Source organism: Triturus cristatus, chromosome 8, assembly GCF_964204655.1.
Source record: "Triturus cristatus chromosome 8, aTriCri1.1, whole genome shotgun sequence".
Taxonomy (NCBI): domain Eukaryota; kingdom Metazoa; phylum Chordata; class Amphibia; order Caudata; family Salamandridae; genus Triturus; species Triturus cristatus.
In genome coordinates this window covers 151,356,020-151,378,520 of record NC_140591.1, presented here as the reverse complement: position 1 = coordinate 151,378,520, position 22,501 = coordinate 151,356,020, and the positions used below count along the sequence as shown (strand labels likewise).

Genomic DNA, 22,501 nt, shown 5'->3' with positions numbered 1-22,501 from the left:
AGTGCTTGTTTGTTGTTTTGCAGTGCAGGTTCACTGGAGGCGACTGAGTGCCACTTTGAAAACGTTGTTGACTTTGGCTCCAAATTAAGCTGTTAAAATAGGAATCACATAAACATGAGTGTAATATCTAAACATTAAGGGTTTGTGAAAAGAAAAGACTCAAGAAGTACTGAATGACGACGTGATGACCATTCAGTCAGTTTTTCTTTGGATTAACAATATTGCAAGTCTTTAACCAATTAAATGTCAACAAGGTTAAGTCATTAACCAGAATAAAATGGTACCTTTCATAGGTTTCAAACTCTTGAGATAAATTTTGTCTTAGATTGGTTTTCAAGGAAACATGCCCTTTTTTGCCCCTTAGCCTGAATTTGTAACACAAAGATTTAATAAAATAGGGTGACTTGTAATTACTTTGGGGGAAAACATTGCAAGATAAAAAATAAGTTGCCGTTGATAAATTATGTAAAGAGAAAAACAAATCGGTAACAAACATAGGGATAAGTCAAGTAACAAGCATATATAACAAGGTCACAGGGTGACCGAAACGTTATGGCATTAAGGAAAGGGTAAATAAAATTCATACCGCAAGAGAAGTGGAGTTTGTGCTCTGTATTTTGAGCCGTCCAGTACAGGGACGGCGATTAGAATATATATATATATATTCACTTAAAAAACCATAGGTTTCACACATGTTATAGTTAGGTGGATATTTCACTCGTAAAAAACCAATGAAATTACCCCGTTATAGTTAATTCAGATAACTAGAAGTCGCACGCCCGCAATCCTGCTCATGACGTCACATATTACATTCACTCATGACATGATCAGTGGCATCACTCATGACATCATCCTTGTGATAGAGTGGCGGTCGCGCGAGTTATAGTTATCTGAACTAACTATAACGGGGGAATTCACCGAAAGTCTCCTTTTCCCCGCCTCTCACAGAACAAGGGAGCTAGTCCCGAAACGCGTTGAGTGGGCCGTTTTTTGTAAAATAAATTTGCGCATTTAAAACCGAAAGAGTCCGTGGCTGCTGTTACTTTTTCGTATCCCGAAGAAATCAGCTTTGGTGCGTGTATATATATGTATATATATATATATATATATATATATATATATATATATATATATATATATATATATATATATATATATATATATATATTCACTGAAAAAACCATAGGTTTCACACATGTTCTAGTTAGCGGAAATTTTACTGATAAAAAACCAATGAAATTCCCCCGTTATAGTTAGTGCAGGCAACTATAACTCACGCGACCGCAATCCTCTGCTGATGCTAATACTGTATTTAGACACTTATTTGCCCATGTCTTCTTCCATAAATTTTTAGCTATACATATATTACAAATATTTTTTTTTCATAAAGACACATATGTCATCAGCAGAAGATTGCGGTCACGTGAGTTATAGTTGCCTGCACTAACTATAACGGGGGAATTCCATTGGTTTTTTATCAGTAAAATTTCCGCTAACTATAACATGTGTGAAACCTATGGTTTTTTCAGTGAATTTGCAAGGTTTTTTAAATGCTAATTCCTAACTATAACGTGTGTGAAACCTATGGTTTTTTCAGTGAATTTGTACGTTTTTTTAAATGCTAAGTTACTTTACGCCATTCGTGGCGTGCGCGCCCACTTAACGCAGTTCGTTCCGTGCACGCACGGTGCGCTTCGCGCACCGTGCGCGCACAGTGAGCACGCGGTGCGCTTCGCGCACCGCGCGCCCACTTTACGCAGTTAGTGCCGTGCACGCACGGTGGGCACGTTACGCTAGATGGGCTTAGCGCACCGTGAGCACATGGAGGACATATGATGCACTTCGTTTTGAAAGGTAATATTGTAATTTTTCGTATATTTTATAAGCCATGCACAAATGGTGCCCTTCGGGCACCATTTGCACACGGGGTGGAGAGAGTGTGGATAATTTTTTTTTTATTTTTTTTTTTAATATTTTAGTTTATCTCGTTGTGTAATAAGCCATGCACAATTGGTGCCCTTCGGGCACCAATTGCACACGGGGTAGAGAGAGTGTGGATAATTTTTTTTTTTTTTTTAATTTTTTACCGTACGCGTACGGTAAGCGTAATCGGCGAAATTACAGAAAAAATAAAAATTCCGTTTTTGGCCTTGGGGGCTCTTTGGGGACTCCCTCAACATGGCTGTGTGTGTGGGAGTTGTCTAAACAGCCCCTTTACATGTTTCTGGGCTTTATATTTTAAAAATCACTCTTGGTGCGAGAGAGAAAATGGCGGCCGCCGCTTCCTGGTTTCGGCCGATTCGAATGTTTACTTAGATCTAAGAGCCAATCAGAATCGCGCTCGCGCATGCCACTGTACGCGTACGGTAAGCGTACCGTAAGCTGGCTCAGATATATATATTGATTTAAAGGCTATTTTCTCAGAATCTACTGAACAGATTTACACCAAACCTACAAAAGGCACTTCCTTGACCTGAGGACTACCTCTCTGCCAAATTTCTAGTAATTCTGTTCAGCCGTTCGGGCTGTAGCCCTGTCTAAAGGTCCTATGGAAAAATGCATGGGAAAAACGCGTTTTGGGACCCCCCTTTTATCTCAGCCCCCGCTTGACGAATCCCCCCGAGACTTTCAGGGTAGGAGCGGAGCGTAGCGCCCCACCTATTTTTGAAAAATTCGCGAGGATTCGTCGACCGGCGCCAAAGTTATTCAAAATAGAACGTTGCGGATTTCCTATGGAAACGTGGTCCTAACTATAACTACCTACTGGCGACCGCCAGTAGATAATATAACCTACTGGCGGTCATCAATATATATATCTGTGGCAGCTTACGGTGCGCTTACCGTAAGCTTACCGTACGCGTACGGTGGCGTGCGCGAGCGCGATTTTGATTGGCTCTTAGATCTTAGTAAACATTCGAATCGGTCGAAACCAGGAAGCGGCGGCCGCCATTTTCTCTCTCGCTCTCTGAGTTGGGCAGCAAAAACGAAGCCCAAAAATGTCTAAAGAGGCAGTTTCTTGAGATCCTAACCACCCAGCATTGATATAGGGGTCCCCAAACAACCCCCAAGCCCAAAAAATCGCCGATTACGCGTACGGTAAAAATTAAAAAAAAATAATAATAATTATCCACATTCTCCCCACCCCGTGTGCAAATGTTGCCCGAAGGGCACCATTTGTGCATGGCATATAAGAGCTATGAAATTAACAAATGTGCGCACGGTGCGCGAAGCGCATCGTGCGTACATGGCCCATCCCGCATAACGTGGGCACGCGGTGCGCGCAGCGCACCGCGTGACTACCGTGCGTGCACGGCACTAACTGCGTAAAGTGGGCGGGTGGTGCGCGAAGCGCACCGCGTGCTCACTGTGCGCGCACGGTGCGCGAAGCGCACCGTGCGCGCACGGAACGAACTGCGTTAACTGGGCGCGCACGCCACGAATGGCGTAAAGTAACTTGGCATTTAAAAAAACGTACAAATTCACTGAAAAAACCATAGGTTTCACACACGTTATAGTTAGGAATTAGCATTTAAAAAACCTTGCAAATTCACTGAAAAAACCATAGGTTTCACACATGTTATAGTTAGCTGTACATTTCACTCGTAAAAAACCAATGAAATTCCCCCGTTATAGTTAGTGCAGGCAACTATAACTCACGCGACCGCAATCTTCTGCTGATGACATATGTGTCTTTATGAAAAAAAAATATTTGTAATATATGTATAGCTAAAATTTAATGGAAGAAGACATGGGCAAATAAGTGTCTAAATACAGTATTAGCATCAGCAGAGGATTGCGGTCGCGTGAGTTATAGTTGCCTGTACTAACTATAACGGGGGAATTTCATTGGTTTTTTACGAGTGAAATGTACAGCTAACTATAACATGTGTGAAACCTATGGTTTTTTCAGTGAATATATATATATATATATATATATATATATCTATATCCTGTATAGTGTTATACCACAGCCATTTCTAAGCGCGTTACTGTTAGCCTGTGTGCTAGTTGTCAATCTACTGACGTTCGAAGAATGGAAAGCTCTCAGACTTGTCAGAACTCAAACTCTAGAATGGCATATCCCCTACTAAGTCAGTGGTGAGCGTGTATTCAAATGATTCAGTATGCAGCATAGATGCATTCCGTTTAGCCAAGTTAGTTAAGGGGGGGTGTATTTAGTGTAGTTACCCAGCTACATAAAGGATATGGCAATAACAGGAACTGTTACTGATGGGAGGTTGCTCACCTACATCATGACATCCTTACAAGAAGTGATACTGTTGCATCCGGATGCAACTGCATAGTGTTTGATATCACTGCAGTTTTATATTTCCGTATCTTAAGACGCCTATTGGGGCGTAGAGTCAGTCTCACGGTGCAGTCAGTAGACCTTAAATGATACACATTGCATGAGGCATGCAGAATTTGGGGGTGAGCAAGATTTAATTTAATTTTTATACTTGATGCTAATTCATGTTAACAATTCACAAATCACGACATGGGAAAACACTGTAGATACAAATAAAGAACGGTAGTACAATGGATCATAATCTCTTTTCACATCTAGGAGACCAGATTAAGTCCCAAAGTTGGTAGTAAGTAGATGTTGTATGGTGTTAAAATCAAAGATCATTTCAAAATGTTAAGTAGTTGCAGAGATGGTGCTTCTCCTTGGAGCAGAGGTACTCTCAGTATTTCTTTGAGTCAAAAGTTGGTTTTCGGATTTTTAGTAGTTTCCACAAGCTATGATTGTATTAGCCAGTCCATTTTAAAGTTATAAACTTGAATGCTCATTTTCCCAAATTGTTTTCTCACGTAACTCTTAAGAATGTAACTCTGAGAATCCCACTGATCATTGGTCATTGGAGCATTTAAATGGTGGATAAGCACTAGCATCATGTCTGTGACTGTTATCATACTTAATGCTTACTCAATATGATTCACTGGATGGTTAGGCAGCAGACTGTAAGAGCACTGCTGAAACCAGGAGAAGCTCTTCCTTATTACCTGCAGTTGAAAAAGAACATCTAATGCTACAACATTCCAACATTTAATTGAAAGCGTGTCAGTCAAAATCCGAACAGACATCATAACCTCATAAAACGTAGCCAGCTGGGATGTAAAGCAGTTGTGGCACTCTGCAGTTGAAAATCAAGCATCAGTTCATACATCTCCATAGTGAAACAATATTTTATCATCTTCAACAAATTTCCCTGTTACGAATGGGAGCTGGATGTCACATCATTGATGTTCCAGTTTCAGAAACTAGGCACTGGACCCGCCGCTACAACTTCCAACAAAGTTTTCAGATACAAGAGTCATGAATTAATACATGTGCCTTCAGCATTGTTTTTAAGCAGCCAACTTCCTCTCTGCCCACACAATGGAGTGTAAACCGTAACATTTCTAAACCTGTGGGCCCTCCCTGTGGGCCAATACATAAAGCAAAACTGAAACCCCTTACCTAGCTATAGCTCTACTACTTTACACCGTGAAGACTAGGTGACTAGACACAAGTAATCTCAATCAAGGAAACGTGTTCTGTAAAGATAAGCGACACTGTTAATACCTTGGGAATTGATATACGATTTGGTTTCCCTGTTCTATCTTATTGAATCTGTTGTATTACCGATATTTTCAATCCCTACACAACCAGTTACATTTCTTGGAGTTTGGGTTTGCCGCATATGATGTGGCCTATCAAATATTGTGCACTCCACTGTCCCTTAGTGCTGGTTAACAATAATTCACTTTGTTTTTATACAAACTTTCTTTCAGCTTTGTTTTTTTGTTGCTCTTCACGCTAAATGCTATGCAATAGGCAAAGGTTTTCTATCTATATATTGAAAAATACAGCGTTCGTCAGAGTGACCAATAAACTGTTTGTGGCCTTAGGACGACCCTTATTCATTGTCCAATCTCCAAACAAGGTACAGCAGGTCAGCTTTTGCCACAGGAAAGAAAAGGACCTGTTTACGGGTAGAGTTTTGGCTCTTTATACGAGAAGCATAGCAGCGACTGGGAGAACAGTCGCACCTTGGCCAACCACTGTTGCATTGGCTGCAAGTGGGGCAGGCAGTCCTCATCTCTGCACCTAGTGAGCCTATCCTGACCTTCCCAATTTCTTTTTATGTACTGCCTACTAATTGTGATATAAGCATTTGAAACTGTGAAAGCTCCAGTGCTGAAGAGTAGAAAGTCATGTTCCTTCAACAGTTCTCCAGAGTTTACACTTTAATATATTCACATGCAACCCTACCTTCTCTCCCTTCAGACGCTCGTTCAAAAGAAGTCTTGTACTTGATGAGAATTTGAAGTACGTAGCTTCTATTGCTGCTTGTGTTGTATCCCAGATACTCAGCCTGTAGAGATTGATTCAAGTCACCGTAAAAAATGCAACATGCTGGACAGCTGCAGATACAGGCAAGGAAACGTTTATTCTTGGGCACCAAAAAGAAGTCTGGGAACATATGTACCCCTGCATTCGCAGAATAGTGTTTCAGTCATTCCATATTTTATATATCCCATGAGTAAACTTAGGGCCTACTTTTTTGAGGACCTCTGAATTGATATAGAACTGGTATCCCAGAGCTACTTTTGATGCTACCACAGATAGCAAAGTCTTAACAGTTTGCGTATTTGTCCTGTGGAATAGCCTGACATTTTATTTCATATTAACTATAAAGCCCAACAGTACGTTTTGAAATCTTGATAAGGCAGTCCCCCCTGCTACAGTTGTTTTTCTCCCCTCAACATGCTCCGGGACCTTTATTGGCTCCAGATTGTCATGCACATTCAATCTAAGGCACTCTGCTTCACCTATAGAGCCATGTCCAGTTCTGGCCCTACTTAACTAAGACACCTGATTTGTCCTTATCACCCTACCAAGCTGCTTCATTCCTCATTCTTTTTGCTGGACTAGGTCCCCAGATAATACCTGATAAGAGCGTGTGGGTGTTGATTTCAATACCTGGCCCCCAAGAAGTGGAGCTCCCTTTCCTTGTACCTTCAGAGCTGCCCTACCAAGGGAAGTTTTCATAAAGTTCTAAAAATCTGGGCTTTTCTAACTGCTCCTCTCGTCCAAGATGTCTCGTTGTGATGCTCGCAATCCTCCTTCATACAAAATACTATTATCGTGAAATGTTAATAAATGTGCCTCAATACAATAAAACAGAAGCCAAAATGGTTTTCATTTTTGCATACATTGTATAAAAAGCAGGCAGTGCCCCCCCCACACTCCCCTCCATGAAAGTTCTCTGAGAGGTGCTGCTTGCAACGAACTCTGATATGATACATTTGTAGGAAACACGTTAAATAATACCGTATTGGGGTAGATGGTTGGATGTGGGGACCGTCTTCTTTAGCTCTACTCACGAAGTGCACTGCTACTATTTGGTGTTTGGAGTGTGTCAGCACAGTTTGACAAGTGTGGATCAGTGATTGACTTACTATTAAGTGAACCAGGCGGAAGTAAAATCTATTTAAGCGTATAGGAGTGAACCTACTAGAAGAGGCTGACTTACTCCTGATCTGATTGTCTGGAGCTCGAAGTGGTAATATTCCAGAAAAGAGACAAGACGATCTCTAATTCCGTGACTTTTTAATGGTTTAGTATTAATGCAGCATCCATTCTTTTTTCATACATCTGTTTATTGATGTGTAAAATAGACTAACATTACACATCTTTATAGCAGGGGCATATACAAAGGCAGAAGACCTTTCCAAGCAATCATGAAGTATAGCAGATTGTATTTAGCAAATAGAACCCTAGCCACCAAGGGTGTTTGTCAGTTTGCATCCCCCATGGCTATACAACCAGAGGACTATGGGCCCCATATCTTCTGATGTTTATTTACTCTTCCTCTTCATGAATAAATCTCCTTTGCTGTCACAGCACATTAGTCCGTCTAGACTAAGCTCCGAAGGATGGAGGCTTCATACTAATTAATAGGGAGCAGTGTCCCTCTTTGCTACCAAGAATCCGACCCCGCCAGGGATCTTTCACCTATAGAGACCACCCATCCATCCATAATCCCCAGTAGAACCACCTTGGGATCCATAGCATGTTGTGTATCCATCGCCAATATATTCCAATAATTGGGCATTCCCAAGAAATGACATTCTTGAGCAGCGCAGCTAGAAGGCTCTCTCAACACTTGAGCCATTTAAAGTTTTCTATAATTTCTTCAGCGCTATCTCTCTTCCATCGTTTCCAATAGGATTGTATTTTTATGCTACAATTGCTGAATGTCTTGGCCCTTTTTCTGTTTTTCAGAGCTGCTGAAGCTGTGCTTAGAGGGCAAGCTGAATCTATTGTTTTATTTCATATTCAAAGCACCTCAAACAGCAAAGCTGAACGCAATGCTGCAGCTATGGTATGTTTTTTAAGCTATGACTTTATTTTGAAATAAGGGTTTTCTGAATACTTATTTTCCGGGCATTTTTTTTTTTATTTCATACTTGATGATAGTCTTCTTGGAAAGGGTTTGTCAAATGTCTTTTTTTCATACTACTCTGCCTACTTTCCAAGTAAATTGTTGGGAGTAAGCTTCCACCAGGTAGTTTGGAATCACTTTGTGGAACGAGGAAACATCATTATTTTTATCAGCTTAGATCATTGTGATTGAGTTTGTCTCTGCTAAAATATGCATTTTACAACTTAAGCATTCTGTTTCTTTTCTCAAATTTTTCCCATGATATTCTGCAAGTTTCCCTAACCCCTGCTTTTAGTTTTTGTGAGTATTTGCATATTTTCTTATACTTAGTTCATCCAGCTAGTCTAATGCAACACACTTTACTTTTTGTGTAGGTCATAGACAGTTGACTGATATTGCAGGATTATGAAATGATTATGAATGATAAAAGCTTGTGGCAGAGCTGCTTTACTTGATTGAACATTCATTTTGTTTTTCTTTTTCAGAATATTCAAAGCACCACTGTTCGAACTGATCAGAAAACCCAAATTCAGTCTCCACCTTCTCAAGAGCAACACCAATCACCAACCATCAAACAGCAGTCAAACACACCAATTCCAGACCCTCCTTCCAAACCAACAGACTCACATTGTCCACCTGATCAGGACACTGCTGCAGTGGAAAGTAAAATTTCCCGAAGTCCTGTAAATGCTCCCTTGTTACAATCGGAAGGATCCAGGCAAACATCTCCTGACAACCAAGAACCTAGCCCAATACCCCAGGGGACTGGTGCCCCTCCAGTTGACTCCAAAGCAGAACCAAAAGGATCCTCCCAGCAGGTATCTGGTGGGGATCTGTTAAACATAGGAGAAAACCCAGATGGACTTTCACAGGAGCAGCTGGAACACCGTGAGCGCTCCTTACAGACTCTGAGAGATATTCAGCGTATGCTTTTCCCAGACGAGCGGGAATTTGCTCTTAAAGAAAGTGCAGGCCAAAGCGGAGGTCCTCAGCAGCTTCCTGGACTGCTGGATGGTTCTCAGAAGAAACCGGAAGGCCCATTACAGGCTATGATGGCTCAGTCCCAAAGTTTAAGTAAAGGATCTGCACCCCCCATTGATGGTGGGATTCCGTTTGGTCCTCAGGGACCTAGAGACATGCCCTTTTCTCCAGAGGACATGGTGCCACAGCTTATGAACCCACAGTCTGGTGACCATCTCGACCATATGACACCAGAACAAGTGGCCTGGCTAAAGCTGCAGCAAGAATTCTATGAGGAAAAGAGAAGAAAGCAAGAACAGGTTGTTGTCCACCAGCGTTCCTTGCAGGATATGATGTTACATCAGCATGGGCCACGAGGGGTTGTGAGAGGTCCACCGCCACCATACCAGATGAATCCAGGTGAAGGTTGGGGTCCAGGTGGGCCTGAGCCTTTCCCTGACGGAATGAACATGCCTCATAATCTTCCAAAGGGTATGGCACCCCATCCAAATATTCCTGGGGAACCTATGCAGCGGCTTCCTGGATTTGTAGGTATGATGAACCCAGACATGGAGAGCCCCAGCGCTCCCAACCAGCAAACTAGATCTGGGCTGTCCGGAGTCAATTGGCCAGAAGATGTGCCAAAAATGTCAGATGGACGAAACTTCCCACCAGGACGAGGAGTCTTTAGTGGGCCTGGCCGAGGTGAACGGTTTCCAAACCCTCAGTCTTTACAAGAGGAAATATTCCAGCAACAGATGTCTGAGAAGCAGCTGAGTATGGGTATGGATAACATTAGGCCTGGTATGGAAATGAATAGAGGGATGCCCCCGCAGAGACGCATGGAGCCTGGAAGTAACATGTTCCCACGAATGTCAAGAGAGGGGTCCATGAGTCCCTCTAGGCCGGAGTTCCATAAAGGCATGCCTACACCGATGGGCCCTGGAAGGGATGTAGAATTTGGGCTGGGACCCGGAAATATGAATATGAAGGTGGATATAAACATGATGAACTCCAACCAGCAAATGCTGTCACAAAAAATGAGAGAGGCGGGCATGGTCCAGGAAGAGATTATGAAAATGAGAGCTGGTGGACATGAAATGCATCCATCTCAGCAGAAAATGCTTCCTTCGCAGTTTGGTGACCATCCCCACCCAGAGTTTGCAATGGGATCCAGATCTTTTTTCCCCATGTCTCAGAATCCAGGTGGCGTGCTACGGAATCCCAGAGAACAAATGGGCCCTGACCAAAGGACTAACAATAGACTCAGCCACATGCCACCACTACCTCTCAACCCAATTGCTAATTCGGGCAACCTCGGTGTTGCACCCCCTGGTCAGCGTGGCCTGGGACGTAAGCCTTCCGATAGTGTGTCTGCTGCAGGCAGTCAGGTGAACTCTCCCGGAGTCAATCCTCTGAAATCACCAACCATGCGCCAGGTCCAGTCTCCAATGCTGGGCTCTCCATCTGGGAATCTAAAGTCTCCTCAAACTCCATCACAGCTGGCTGGGATGTTGACTGGCCCTACTGCTGCAGCTGCCGCTTCCATTAAATCACCCCCTGTTTTAGGGTCTGCTGCTGCGTCCCCAGTCCATCTAAAGTCTCCATCCCTCCCTGTACCCTCTCCCGGGTGGACGTCCTCTCCAAAGCCTCCCATGCAAAGTCCAGGAATCCCTCCAAACCCTCACAAACAACCTATAGGCATTTCCTCACCAGCCATGATGGGAAACGTTGAATCTGGTGAGTTGTCTCTGCTCTGTAATAGTAGTTTTCCACTATTTATTGCCATAGTTTGTACTTTACTTGGAGGAACAGAAATTTGTTGTTGGGATTAACATTGGAGTAACAGACGTTTTCTGGAGCGCAATCTGCTTAGCAAAATAGTATTTTTTAAAAACCTTGTTTGTTGCTTTCTAGTTTTGTCATCAACAGGTTATGCATTCTCATCGCCTTTTTTTTATGTGTAATTGCATCATCGTTGATGTTAAATGCAGTGTTTAGCTGGTGTCTGGGTCATGTGGAGTCTCAACAGCAAGTGATTTCACTAATAGTAACATTAAAAGCATAAAAACTTGATAAACAGGAAAAAAAGACATTAAACATCGCCTGGTCCATTTGTCTGTGAGCTTACACATCATGAGTCAGTCAAAACTACACAGCTGTACGTACACTGACTGCCATCCACCAGCCCCAAGCAGTCTGGGCCTAGTTTGCACTCTGTCGCTGTGGATGCCCTCCCAGCTCTATATCCAGAATAAACAGAATAATATTAATAATAAATCTATATATCGCGTTCAGCAAAGGTGTCTACCAGTTCATTCCAAAGATAGTCTGTAAGGGTGCTCGTGCAACTTCCATGTTTCTCATTAAACAAAGCAGTGACCTTTGCTCCTGCCCATTTTTCACCGCTTTCTTCCATTGACACTAGGGGGAGCCCTCAAGGGATCTCCAATGGATTGCTATAGTGTGACGGGCCAGCACCAGGGTAGAGTCCATGAACCTGGTATTAACCCTTTTTGAAATCTGGCAATTTACAGGCCCAATAGCATCTATTATAAGCAGGGGTGCCCAATGTATATTTTCCCTAGGGTTGCAGTAACCTCCTGCTAAAATCCCTTTATAACGGGGCATGTCCATTTTATTTGTAGGAAGTCTGTCACCCGAGACACACCTTGGTCACATTTTGTCTGTAGTTTGGCAGATGACATTCAACCAGCGTGGTGCAAGGTAGCTGATGTGTAAGAAATTAAACTGTGTATACCTGAATCTGGTAGTCCTGGTTATGGTTCGAGGTTCAGCCACAATGTATTGCCTCTCCTTGTCCCTTAGTTCTAGCATTGTTGCACCATCCGCATCCTCCCATTATACCCTCAGTTTTGTCAATCTGGTGCTAGCTGTCGCCTGGAGAGCTGTATAGAGCACAACCCATCTCTCCCATCCAATTTCCAGGGACATACGCCACATCACTGCCCATAGGTAGTTCTAGTTCACCTCGTTGAGGGACTTTTGTAGGTTGATCGACAAAACCAGAGAGTCTGGGTGGTGTTCCCAGTCAGCCCTCAAGGATTTGAAATAGCCTCCTATTATTTAAGGATGTGCTCCTGGTGGTAATAAAACTATTCTGGTTGGGATGCATCAGAGACCGCAGATATGGGCCTGGGCAGTCAACAGAGACTCTGCTGAGGAAAATCCAAATTCAGCATACAGGGATGTCTGTATTAGGACACATCCGGGCCTCCTTTTCTGGCATGGGAATAAAAATTATCAGGGCCTCCCTAGACGTTATGAGGAGCAAACCTTTGTCTAGCATTTTCTTGTTCACTTCGACCAAAAGCGAAGACAGCAAGTAGGTGCACATCTGGTAAAATTCAGAGGCGAGGCCATCGATGCCTGGCAATTTATTATTCCCTACTTCCCTCAGTGCTATTTTGATCTCATTCTCTGTGATGGGACCACCCCAGTCACCAGATTAGTATTATGTATGTTGCATAATTTATAATCTGATATAGACTTCTAGCCACAGATTCCTTACCTTATAATAGTCCCGAGCATCAGATTGGATCTGGCAGATTTTCGAGTAGTACCTCTGTGTGCTTGTAGGTGGGATCATTCGGTTCCGCCTTGTCAGCGCCGGAAGTGACGTGTGGGGTATATATATAGGAGGCACCTTTGCGCGCTTACGTCTGTTCTTTAAATTTCCGCGCCAGATAGCGCTGATCTGGTATGAGCTACCCCACAATTTTCTGACTGACTTTTTTCGACATTGTCAAACTATTTTGAGAGTTTCCTCCTCGTGTGAGGTCATGTCACCCAAGGAACTGACAGGTTTCAAACCATAAGGGGCCTGTCACCGGCAAATGTCAGTGACAGACCCCCACTTGCTGTGTTTGTGGTGCTTGGAGCGGGAGCGCGACTCCAAGACCTGTGAGGACTGCCACCCATGCATTCCATGGCGCTGAGGTAGCGCTCCCTGAAGCTCCTCACCGCCCGACATCGATACACTCCACAACGCTCATGGTCCTGTTCTCTTGGAAGGTCCCAGGACATTTCGCAGAGCCCTTCCTGACGATAGTTCTCATTCCAAGTCATCGGGGAAGTCCAACAAGCAAAAGAAGTCTAATGGATCTACGACTTCTAAAGCGTCCGTCTGAGTCTTCCGATGAGAGGCTAGAGCCTCGGCAATCCAGGCCCGCGAGTCAAGAGAACCGGAACCTGGGTCCGTGCCGTGCTTCCGCGATTTTGCCGGAGCAGCCCAGCTGAAGTAGTTTTATGAGGCCATGCGCCTGATATTTGGGTGGCACAGCCCATCTGGAGTGGCTTTGGGCCCCATGGACCCAAGAGGGGCCCCTACTGGACCCAAGCCGGCAGATTTGCCCTCCGCACCAGTTGAGCCCTGTGACTCCAGAGCGGAGCTGCCAGTGAGGCCGATAACCATCCTCAGCGCCAATGCCGACGCCCCTAGGTGGCACCACCCCCGTCATAATTCCAGACTCTGGCATGGAGCCAGATGTTCGTCGTCTGGTGCCGAACGGCTCCCTGGAGTTTCCAATGCAACTCTAGCTTGGAGTTGCTTTTTTGTCTCAAGTGGAGTTCTTGCCTAATGTATTCCTTTCTGCCAAAACAACTCCTGCCCAGGGTTTGCAAGAAGATCAGGACGACCGGTCCTGCCATTCTAGTGTCTCTGGATTGGGCACGGAGAGTTTGGTTTCGAGCTGCAGAGCATGACCATCAATCCTTCAGTCAGAATGCTCCTTCTAGAGGATCTCCTGTTGTAGCAACAGGGGAGGATTCTGCATCCAAACCTACGTGCCCTCCACCTACATGTGTGGAGATTAAGTGGCGACAGTTGAAAGCTTTCAACCTTCCTCCAAAGTCTGTACTTTTATTCTGGCAGCCAGGCATACTTCAACGCCTGCTGTTAGAACAAATTTGTGTCATGGTGAGCCTCCCACAACGTTGACCCCCTTTCTGCACCCTTATCTAAGGTTCTGTCTGCATTGTTTTTGGACTAGTAGGGCAGGCTTATCTCTGCCATTTCAGCATTCTTGAGTTTACCAGACCAACCTTCTCTGTTTATGTCCTCTGTTGTGGCTACGTTCTTTAATGACCTGCAACACGTTTCCACCTTTGCCATTCAACATGCCTGTCGGACTTCAACTTGGTCCTCCCCTTTCTCGTGTGCACCATTCGCGCTGTTGCACAATTGATGTCTTAGGCTCTTGACCTTAAAGGCTGCCTTTTTAGTGGCCATTGCATCAGCCAGGAGGGTCAGCGAATTGCAGGCGTTGTCATGCACCATCATACCCGCTTCTACCCGGACAAGCTTGTTCTCAGACAAGTACCTCCTTCCTTCCGAAGGTTGCGACTGCCTTCCATGTGGGCCAGAATATCACCCTGTCTGCCTTCTTTGCTCCACCTCATCCCTTAAAGAGGAGCAGAGACTCCACTGTCTGGACCCAAAAAGAGCGTTGCCGTTCTACATTGACCGTATGAAAGAATTACTTTTGGCTTATGTAGGATCATAGAAAGGGAAAGCAGTGCAGAAAGGACCATCTTGCGATGGATTGCCCTATGCATCAAGATCTGCTATGCATTGGCCATGAAGCAACCCTCTGAGGGCTTGCGAGCCCACTCCACCAGAGCCAAAGCGATGACCTCTGCGTTGGCCCATGTCTTTCCGGCCCTGGACATCAGTCAGGCAGCAGCGTGGGCCTCACTGCACACATTCATCACATTGACTGGACAATCAGGTCTGTCGTGACAGGCACATCGCCTGTTAGGTCCTGCAGCACTTTCTGATTTAATTGGATTCGCAGTCCCACCTCCGGGGAGGTATTGCTTGTGAATCTATTCTAAGGTAAGGAATCTAGGGCTAGAAGTCAGTTACTTACCTTCGGTATTGCTTTATCTGGTAGAGACTCCATCTAGCCGCATATTCCTTATTGCCCCTCCCTTCTCTGCGAACAGATTATGCTTTAGGGAACACCCTTCTCAGGGCCTTAGTTTTTCACACCAGTGGTTGTCGTTAAAGTAACTGAATTCAGCGTACGGAGTTGGTGCATAAATAGGTACTATGCATATAATTTCCGGCACGGACGACGCAACCTACCGGCGCTCAGCGGTACTGCTCGAAAATCTTCCAGATCCAGTCTGATGCCTGGGGATAGTCCAAGGTAAGAAATTTGCAGTTAGTCTCTACCAGACAAAGCTTTACCAAAGGTAACTTACAGCTCTAATAATTATAATGTTCGAGGCATGTGAGCTGTAGATCACATGCTTTGCATACTCTTGCCATCTAGTATAGAGTCCAGATGTTTGCAAGTTGTTTTTGTTCGAAGAAGTCTTTCCAGTCATGAGGTAGGCGACTTCTCCTTTCGGTGATAGTGCGCATGGACATCGTCTCCATTTTTAGATAGTTTTTTTTCCACCATCCGGTTCGGACGGGTATTGCTGCGCCCCGCTTCGGAATCGATCCTCAGGTTCCCCCTCAGTGTGTACTTCTTTCTACCTCAATGGTATTGTTGTCGAACGTGCTTTCTCTTTCCGCAGTTCGATTTGAATTTCAAGAAACTTTAACATTTCGACCGGAAGATCTGTGGGCGGTCTTTCGGCCCATCTGCGTCCGATCGCCTCCTCGTCGCTAGAACAGACTCCTTTTAAATTCTGTCCCCTTTGCCATGTGAAATATCCGCATACGGACTCTCATAGAGTGTAATTTGTGCTTGTCCCCCGAGAAAAAAGAGCAAGACTGCGACGCGTGCTGATCTTTCAGATTAAAGAAAATTCACCGTGATAGTCTGGCTTGACATAGAGAGATGCAGCGGTTGGATGTCACACCGTACCTCTTCGGTGAAGACTCCGAACAGGAAGAGGTATCCGCGCTAGAGGAGGAGCTGGCTTCAGCTGCGTCTGACTCTGAATCAGACTTACTAATTGACCTGAAGACGATGTTCCTCAGGGACAAGGGGACGTCCGTACTGAAGACACCTTTTCCCCCCTCCCCCTGTCCCTAAGAAATCTAAGGCTGTGACTCCACCTGAAGGCCAAGGTCGGCACTTTCCGCCTCATGGCTCAGCACTGAAACTCTGAAAAGCCGTCCGGCTTGGGACCAAGCCGGCCAAAGCCCACTTCCGAGCCTAAATCTTTCAGCTCTAAATCCAGGATGGGTTCTGAACCGAAACATTCGACAACGAAACACAAACATCCATCGGAGTCGAAATCCTCTGCACCGAAAGGACATTCAGGCTCTGCTCCAAAAGCATCAGTGCCGAAAAGCAAAGACTTGTCTACAACACCACCGGATCCAAAAATAGACACTGTACCCCCTAAACTGGATTTTTCAGAGGAGGTTATAGCGGAAACAGTCCCAGGGGCAGAGGTAAAAAAAACACCACACCTCGCACTTCCCCTTCCTCAAGTAAAGAGTGACTTCCCAACACTTACCTCCGACTATTCCACACCTGTCGGAGGAAGACTTTAAGACTTTCTCAACATTTGGAAATCATGAACAGGCAAATGGGTGCTTGGAATTATCCAACATAGTTATTGCCTGGAGCTGATCAACAATCCTCCAAACATTCCTCCTCGATCTCACAAAATATCACAAGACCACAAGCACTTGCTTCAACAAGAAATGCAATCTTTATTACTCAAAGGGGCTAAAGAACCAGTCCCACTTCAGTACCAAGGGTCAGGGGTTTATTCCCTTTACTTGGATTCCCAAAAAGGATGGCTCCTTGAGACCTATTCTAGATCTCAGAGGGTTACAAAAAATAAAATTACAAAAATGCATATTGTAAGAGCACTTTAACATGGTAACTCTTCATGTACTTCCCCTCTTGCAGCAGGGCGACTTTGTCTACTCTAGATCTAAAAGACTCATACTTTCATATTCCAATTCTTCGCAAATACCTCAGGTTTGTGATAGCAGGCAAACATTACCAGTTCAAGGTACTTCCATTCGGCATCACCACAGCCCCCAGAGTATTCACCAAATGTCTCGCAGTAGTGGCAGCTCATCTCAGAAGACAATGTATACATGTCTTCCCTTACCTGGACGACTGGCATATCAAAGCGGGCACTTACCAGAACTGTATACCACACACTCAGACAACAGTACACCTACTTCACCAGTTGGGTTTTCACAAATGCACAAAAATGTCACCTATGTCCGGCACAAGTGCAATCTTATCTGGGAGCTTCCCTCAACACTCAAAGCTCTAGCCACTCCCAATATAGCTAGCCTTCAGAATATTCAGGCCACACTGTTACAATTTCAACCCAACCAATCATTACCTGCCAGATTCTTCATGCAACTGCTGGGATGGGAATGATGGCATCCTGCATTGCAATCGTACCTCATGCAAGACTTCACATGCGTTCTCTGCAAGAATGTCTAGCGCGTTAGTGGAATCAATCACAGGGTCTATTAATAGAGTGTTGGTAGACTGCCGCACCCATCGCTCTCTGCAGTGGTAGAACCCTCAAAACTTAGCAAAACTGCGACCTTTCATAGACCCGATTCCACAAACTATACTGACAGCAGACGCATCGTTAACAGGTTGGGGTGCACATCTCCAACATTACACAGTACAGGGGCTGTGGTCGGACAATCACAACCATCTCCACATCAACTACCTGGAACTTCTAGCAGTGTTCCTAGCACTCAAAGCTTTTCTCACCCAACTTGTAGGCAAGACTGTCTTAGTTCGCACAGACAACATGACAGCAATGTACTACCTACAGAAACAGGGAGGGACTCACACTCTCCAGCTGTTGCGCCTTGCACAAAGCATTTGGAGTTGAGTGATTCACCACAAAATCTGTCTCCTAACAGAACACCTTCCAGGAGTAGACCATCAGATTGTAGACCTGCTCAGCAGACACAGGCAGCAAGTACACGAGTGGGAACTTCATCCCCAAATTCTTCTTCCCTACTTTCAAAAATGGGGTTTTCCACAGATGGATCTGTTTGCCACAGTACACATCGCGAAATGCCCATACTTCGCATCCAGGTTCCCACACCCAGCATCCCGAGGCAGTGCTCTAGGGATGAATTAGTTAGGGATATTTGCTTATGGTTTTCCGCCTCTCCCACTAATTCCGTTACTGGTTCGGAAGCTCAGACAAACGTCCCTCACACTGATCTTTGTATCCTCCACGTGGGCTTGTCAACCTTGGTACACCACCCTGTTAGAACTCTCAGTGGTTCCACATCAAAAGCTACATCTCAAGCCCTGTCTCCTCACTCAGCCATGGAGAAAACAGGCATCCAAATCCTAGAGAACTCAGCCTAGCATTTTGGCTCCTGAAGTCAGAGTTTGGTTATTTACAAATACCACCAGACTGTATGAATATTCTCAAGGAGGCTAGAAAGCCTACTACTGAAAATGGAAACGGTTTGTCTATTGTAACAGCAACAATATCAATCCACTTGATGCTTCTGTACAGAAGATCATTTATCGGTTGCATTTACAGCAATGTGGATTAGCTCACACATCCATTTGTTTGCATCTTGCAGCCGTAGGTGCATACTTGCAAAATAAACAACACTTATCTCTGTTCAGGATGCAAGTGCTCAAAGCCTTCATGAAAGGTTTAAAAAGGGTGATACCACCAAGAATTCCCCCTGCTCCAGAGTGGAACTTAAACATAGTCCTTACAAGGGTTATGGGTCCACCTTTTGAACCAATGCACAAATGTCAATTACAATTCCTATCATGGAAAGTTGCTTTCCTCATAGCGATAACCTCATTAAAGAAGAGTTGGTGAACTTCAGTCTTTAACTATACAATAGCCTTTTTGTTTCAACTTCACAAGGATATAGTAGTTCTTCGAACCAATCCTAAATTTCTTCCTAAAGTAGTTTCTGCTTTTCATATCAATCGGTTGAGTTACCCGTGTTCTTTCCTCAACCTGATTCTGTAGCAGAACGAGCTCTACACACACTTGATGTTAGATGTGCTATACTTTACTACATAGAAAGAATCAAAGAATTTAGGAAAACAAAGCAACTATTTGTTGCTTTTTCTCCACCTCACAAGGGCAATCCTATATCTAAGTAGGGTATTGCAAGATGGATTGTTAAATGTATCCAAACATGTTCTGTTAAAGCAAAGAGAACTTTGTTAGGAGCCCCTAGAGCGCATTCTACTCGCAAAATAGGGGCTACTATGGCCTTCTTGGGAAATATTCCCATAGCTGATATTTGTAATGCAGCAACATTATCTACACCGCACACATTCACCAAACTGTAGTGTAGTTCCTATATCCCTGATAGGCTCTGCACATTGGCATAATATACACTATAGTTTTGACATAGGACTGAGGTCGGTATGTCTCTATCGAGTACATTAAACTTAATTACTTGTGTGTGCCAGCTAACTCAGAGGTCACTAGAAACTTCTCGACTATACAAGAAGGGATTAGTTTCTGACAACCACATAAACATGACAACTTTGTTTCCCTTAGAGTCAGAACAATCTCAGAACCGTGGAAACAATAGATAAGTTTCACTCAGTCAATCGTGCATGCTGCACTTCTACAGAGTTGCACAGAAATAGAGACGGGCGTTTCAATACAAAAGGGGTTTATTGAACAGTCTTATTTCTCATGCAAGAGATACAAACTGCTACAATCGTGAGACAGGATGCGAAGTAGAATACGTACAGGGTTAGCAGTAAAATAATACTGCAATAGCATGGTTTGTAGCTATGACATATATTCATAAAATACATAAATAACAGGCTAAAATGTGAATACTCATCTGATGCTTCTAAATAGTTCTACCCCAGTGTACCTAACCTAAGTGTAGTGCGAGGTAAGAAGTAGGTGCTGTTTTCTAAAGTATAGCTAGCTATAGTTTTAGTTTTGCCAAGAGTTGCCAAATGTTTCCCCAAGTTCTAGTCTGCTCCATACCTTAGAATGTGTGAGGTCGGAATCTTTCCGGGACTCGATATCGAACACCCCGCACGGGGAATCAAACACTGGAGCTGGATTCTCTGCGAGGAGGATGACAGCATCTGGTCAGTGCATCAGGCGGGAACTCTATCTCCTTCCGAACTTGCTGTGGCGAACCGCAAGTAGGCAGTCGAACTGGACCGTACCGGAACTGTGGTTTGCCAGGGCAAGTGCAGGTATATTTATACCTTGAAGGTGTTCAGGAATGCCTGTATTGACATAAAAGTCGGGCATCGGAACGTCATGAATGAACCCCTAAGGAATAGATGTTCATGCATAATAAATGAGTTCTTGGAGAAATCAATATCCAAGCAAGGGAAATTCTTAAAGGCTTAAGAGTCTGGTTTTCCAAGAACTCGTTGTGACGTGGATTGACGGGTGTAGGAGAGCATGCCTGTATTTGGTTAGCATGGACAATGCCTAAATATGGGCTGGATTTTCTATGCCTAAATAAAGGCAATATGAATTGTACCTTATATAAGTGCATAAATCGAGAAACCTATATACGGAATCTAAATCTACACACAACCAAACACTATTGTGTAGATGCGTTAGCAAGACAACAGGCAAATGTAGGTCAAGCAGTACTTAAAACTGTTTCAAACAACTACTACAGGTTAGCTACCGCTTTGGGAGTTTACTGCTATATAGTCTATGCAAAGCATGTAATCTACAGCTCGCGTGCCTCGAACGGATAATGTTACTTACCCAGTAAGCATCTGTTCTTGGCAGGTAGAGCTATAGATTCACATGCTCCCGGTTTCCTGAAGTTGTTGTAGTTCTTAAGTCACATTAATATGCATGGACATCTCTAGTCTACACATACTAACTCCATTCTCACCCTCTGCGGGAAAACAATCTAACAATGGAGTTGATGCCCATGTGCATTATCACCGAAAGGAAGAGTCACCTACCTTGTGACTGAAAAAGACTTCTTCGAACAAAAACAACTTGCAAACATCCGAACCCAACACTAGATGGCAGGAGTATGCAAAGCATGTGAATCTACAGCTCTACATGCCAAGAACAGATGCGTACTGGGTAAGTAACATAATGTTCATTGCTAGTGGCTCCAGCTATTTGTGGAAGGCCTTGCTTGTTAGGAATGCCACGTTGCTTGGTTTTGAGAGGCTGTAGAATGAATTTCCTGGATATTTATGTTTGGAAAATTCATACTGATGCATCTAAAGTGTAAAACCAATCTGAGTTGCCATTTCTAAATGCTGGACTGAGTGTAAAATCATTGTTGGACATCTTTAATATCCGCTCAAAACTAATTCGTAACTTTAACAATTAACATTAACTTGATACATATGTAAATGAAACTCGTCCTAGAACTGGGTTAGACGGAAGAGAGAAACAATGGCTAGATGAAACAGCTGCTTTAAGGTGTAAATAGAGCATGATAAAAGTTGTAACGACCGGGTTAGCGGTGTTTCATGTTTTCCACATTTGTAGAGCTAATTCTGCTGCTGGTATAACACCATGACACTTTCTTGATCCATGTTCCCTTTAATGTAGTTGTGTGTTTTCTGTAGATCAATTGACTGTGGTTGATTGTGTGAAAGAATTGGTAAAATGTCCTTGTACTTCCTTATGTGTTACTGTCATGAATAAAGTTTATAGATCCAGATAACGATCCTTGTAGTGTGCTATTTCGGACTGTGTGCCACGGACTGTTGTATTTCACTGAGCTTGACAGTCAGTTTGTGCATTCCCCAACCTATGCAAATTCTTCAGTAAACCAGCATTGCTTGCCCAGTCTTGCAGTATGATGCAGTGATGGTGGGACATCTTTAAGTTTATTTGATGAGTCTAAGAAGAAGTGGAAAAATATGTACTTTAGAACCAATATACAGATTCTTATGTCCTTTAGTCTAATAGCAGATTGAGTACTTGATCTAGAATGAAAAATAGCCATTGTTCTGGATTATTATAAAAAGAACTGCAATTTGCTGAATTTGTAATTGAATTTCCTGTCCAAGATTGTCTATAAAAGTGTAAGTATCCTGACACTTACTTTTAAAGCTTGTTGTACACCTGATGATGTCAGTGTTGTCCGCTCTGTCAGTGTGGCACAGATTGTGAATAAATCCTGATACGGATGTACGGTTATGGTGACAGCACATAGCCAACCTCAATGTTTT

The 22,501-nt window shown here is 43.8% G+C and overlaps 1 protein-coding gene across 6 annotated transcripts in view; it reads left to right on the top strand.

Annotated features, from left to right (window-relative positions):
• Window positions 1–22,501, top strand: part of BCL9 (BCL9 transcription coactivator) — a 685,736-nt gene that overhangs the window by 637,670 nt on the left and 25,565 nt on the right. For all 6 annotated transcript variants that reach the window (XM_085621192.1, XM_085621190.1, XM_085621189.1 and 3 more), the window contains 2 exons: window positions 8,276–8,375; window positions 8,921–11,135. In XM_085621192.1, the coding sequence (XP_085477318.1) occupies window positions 8,276–8,375; window positions 8,921–11,135 (2,315 nt within the window). The remainder of the gene's footprint in view (window positions 1–8,275; window positions 8,376–8,920; window positions 11,136–22,501) is intronic.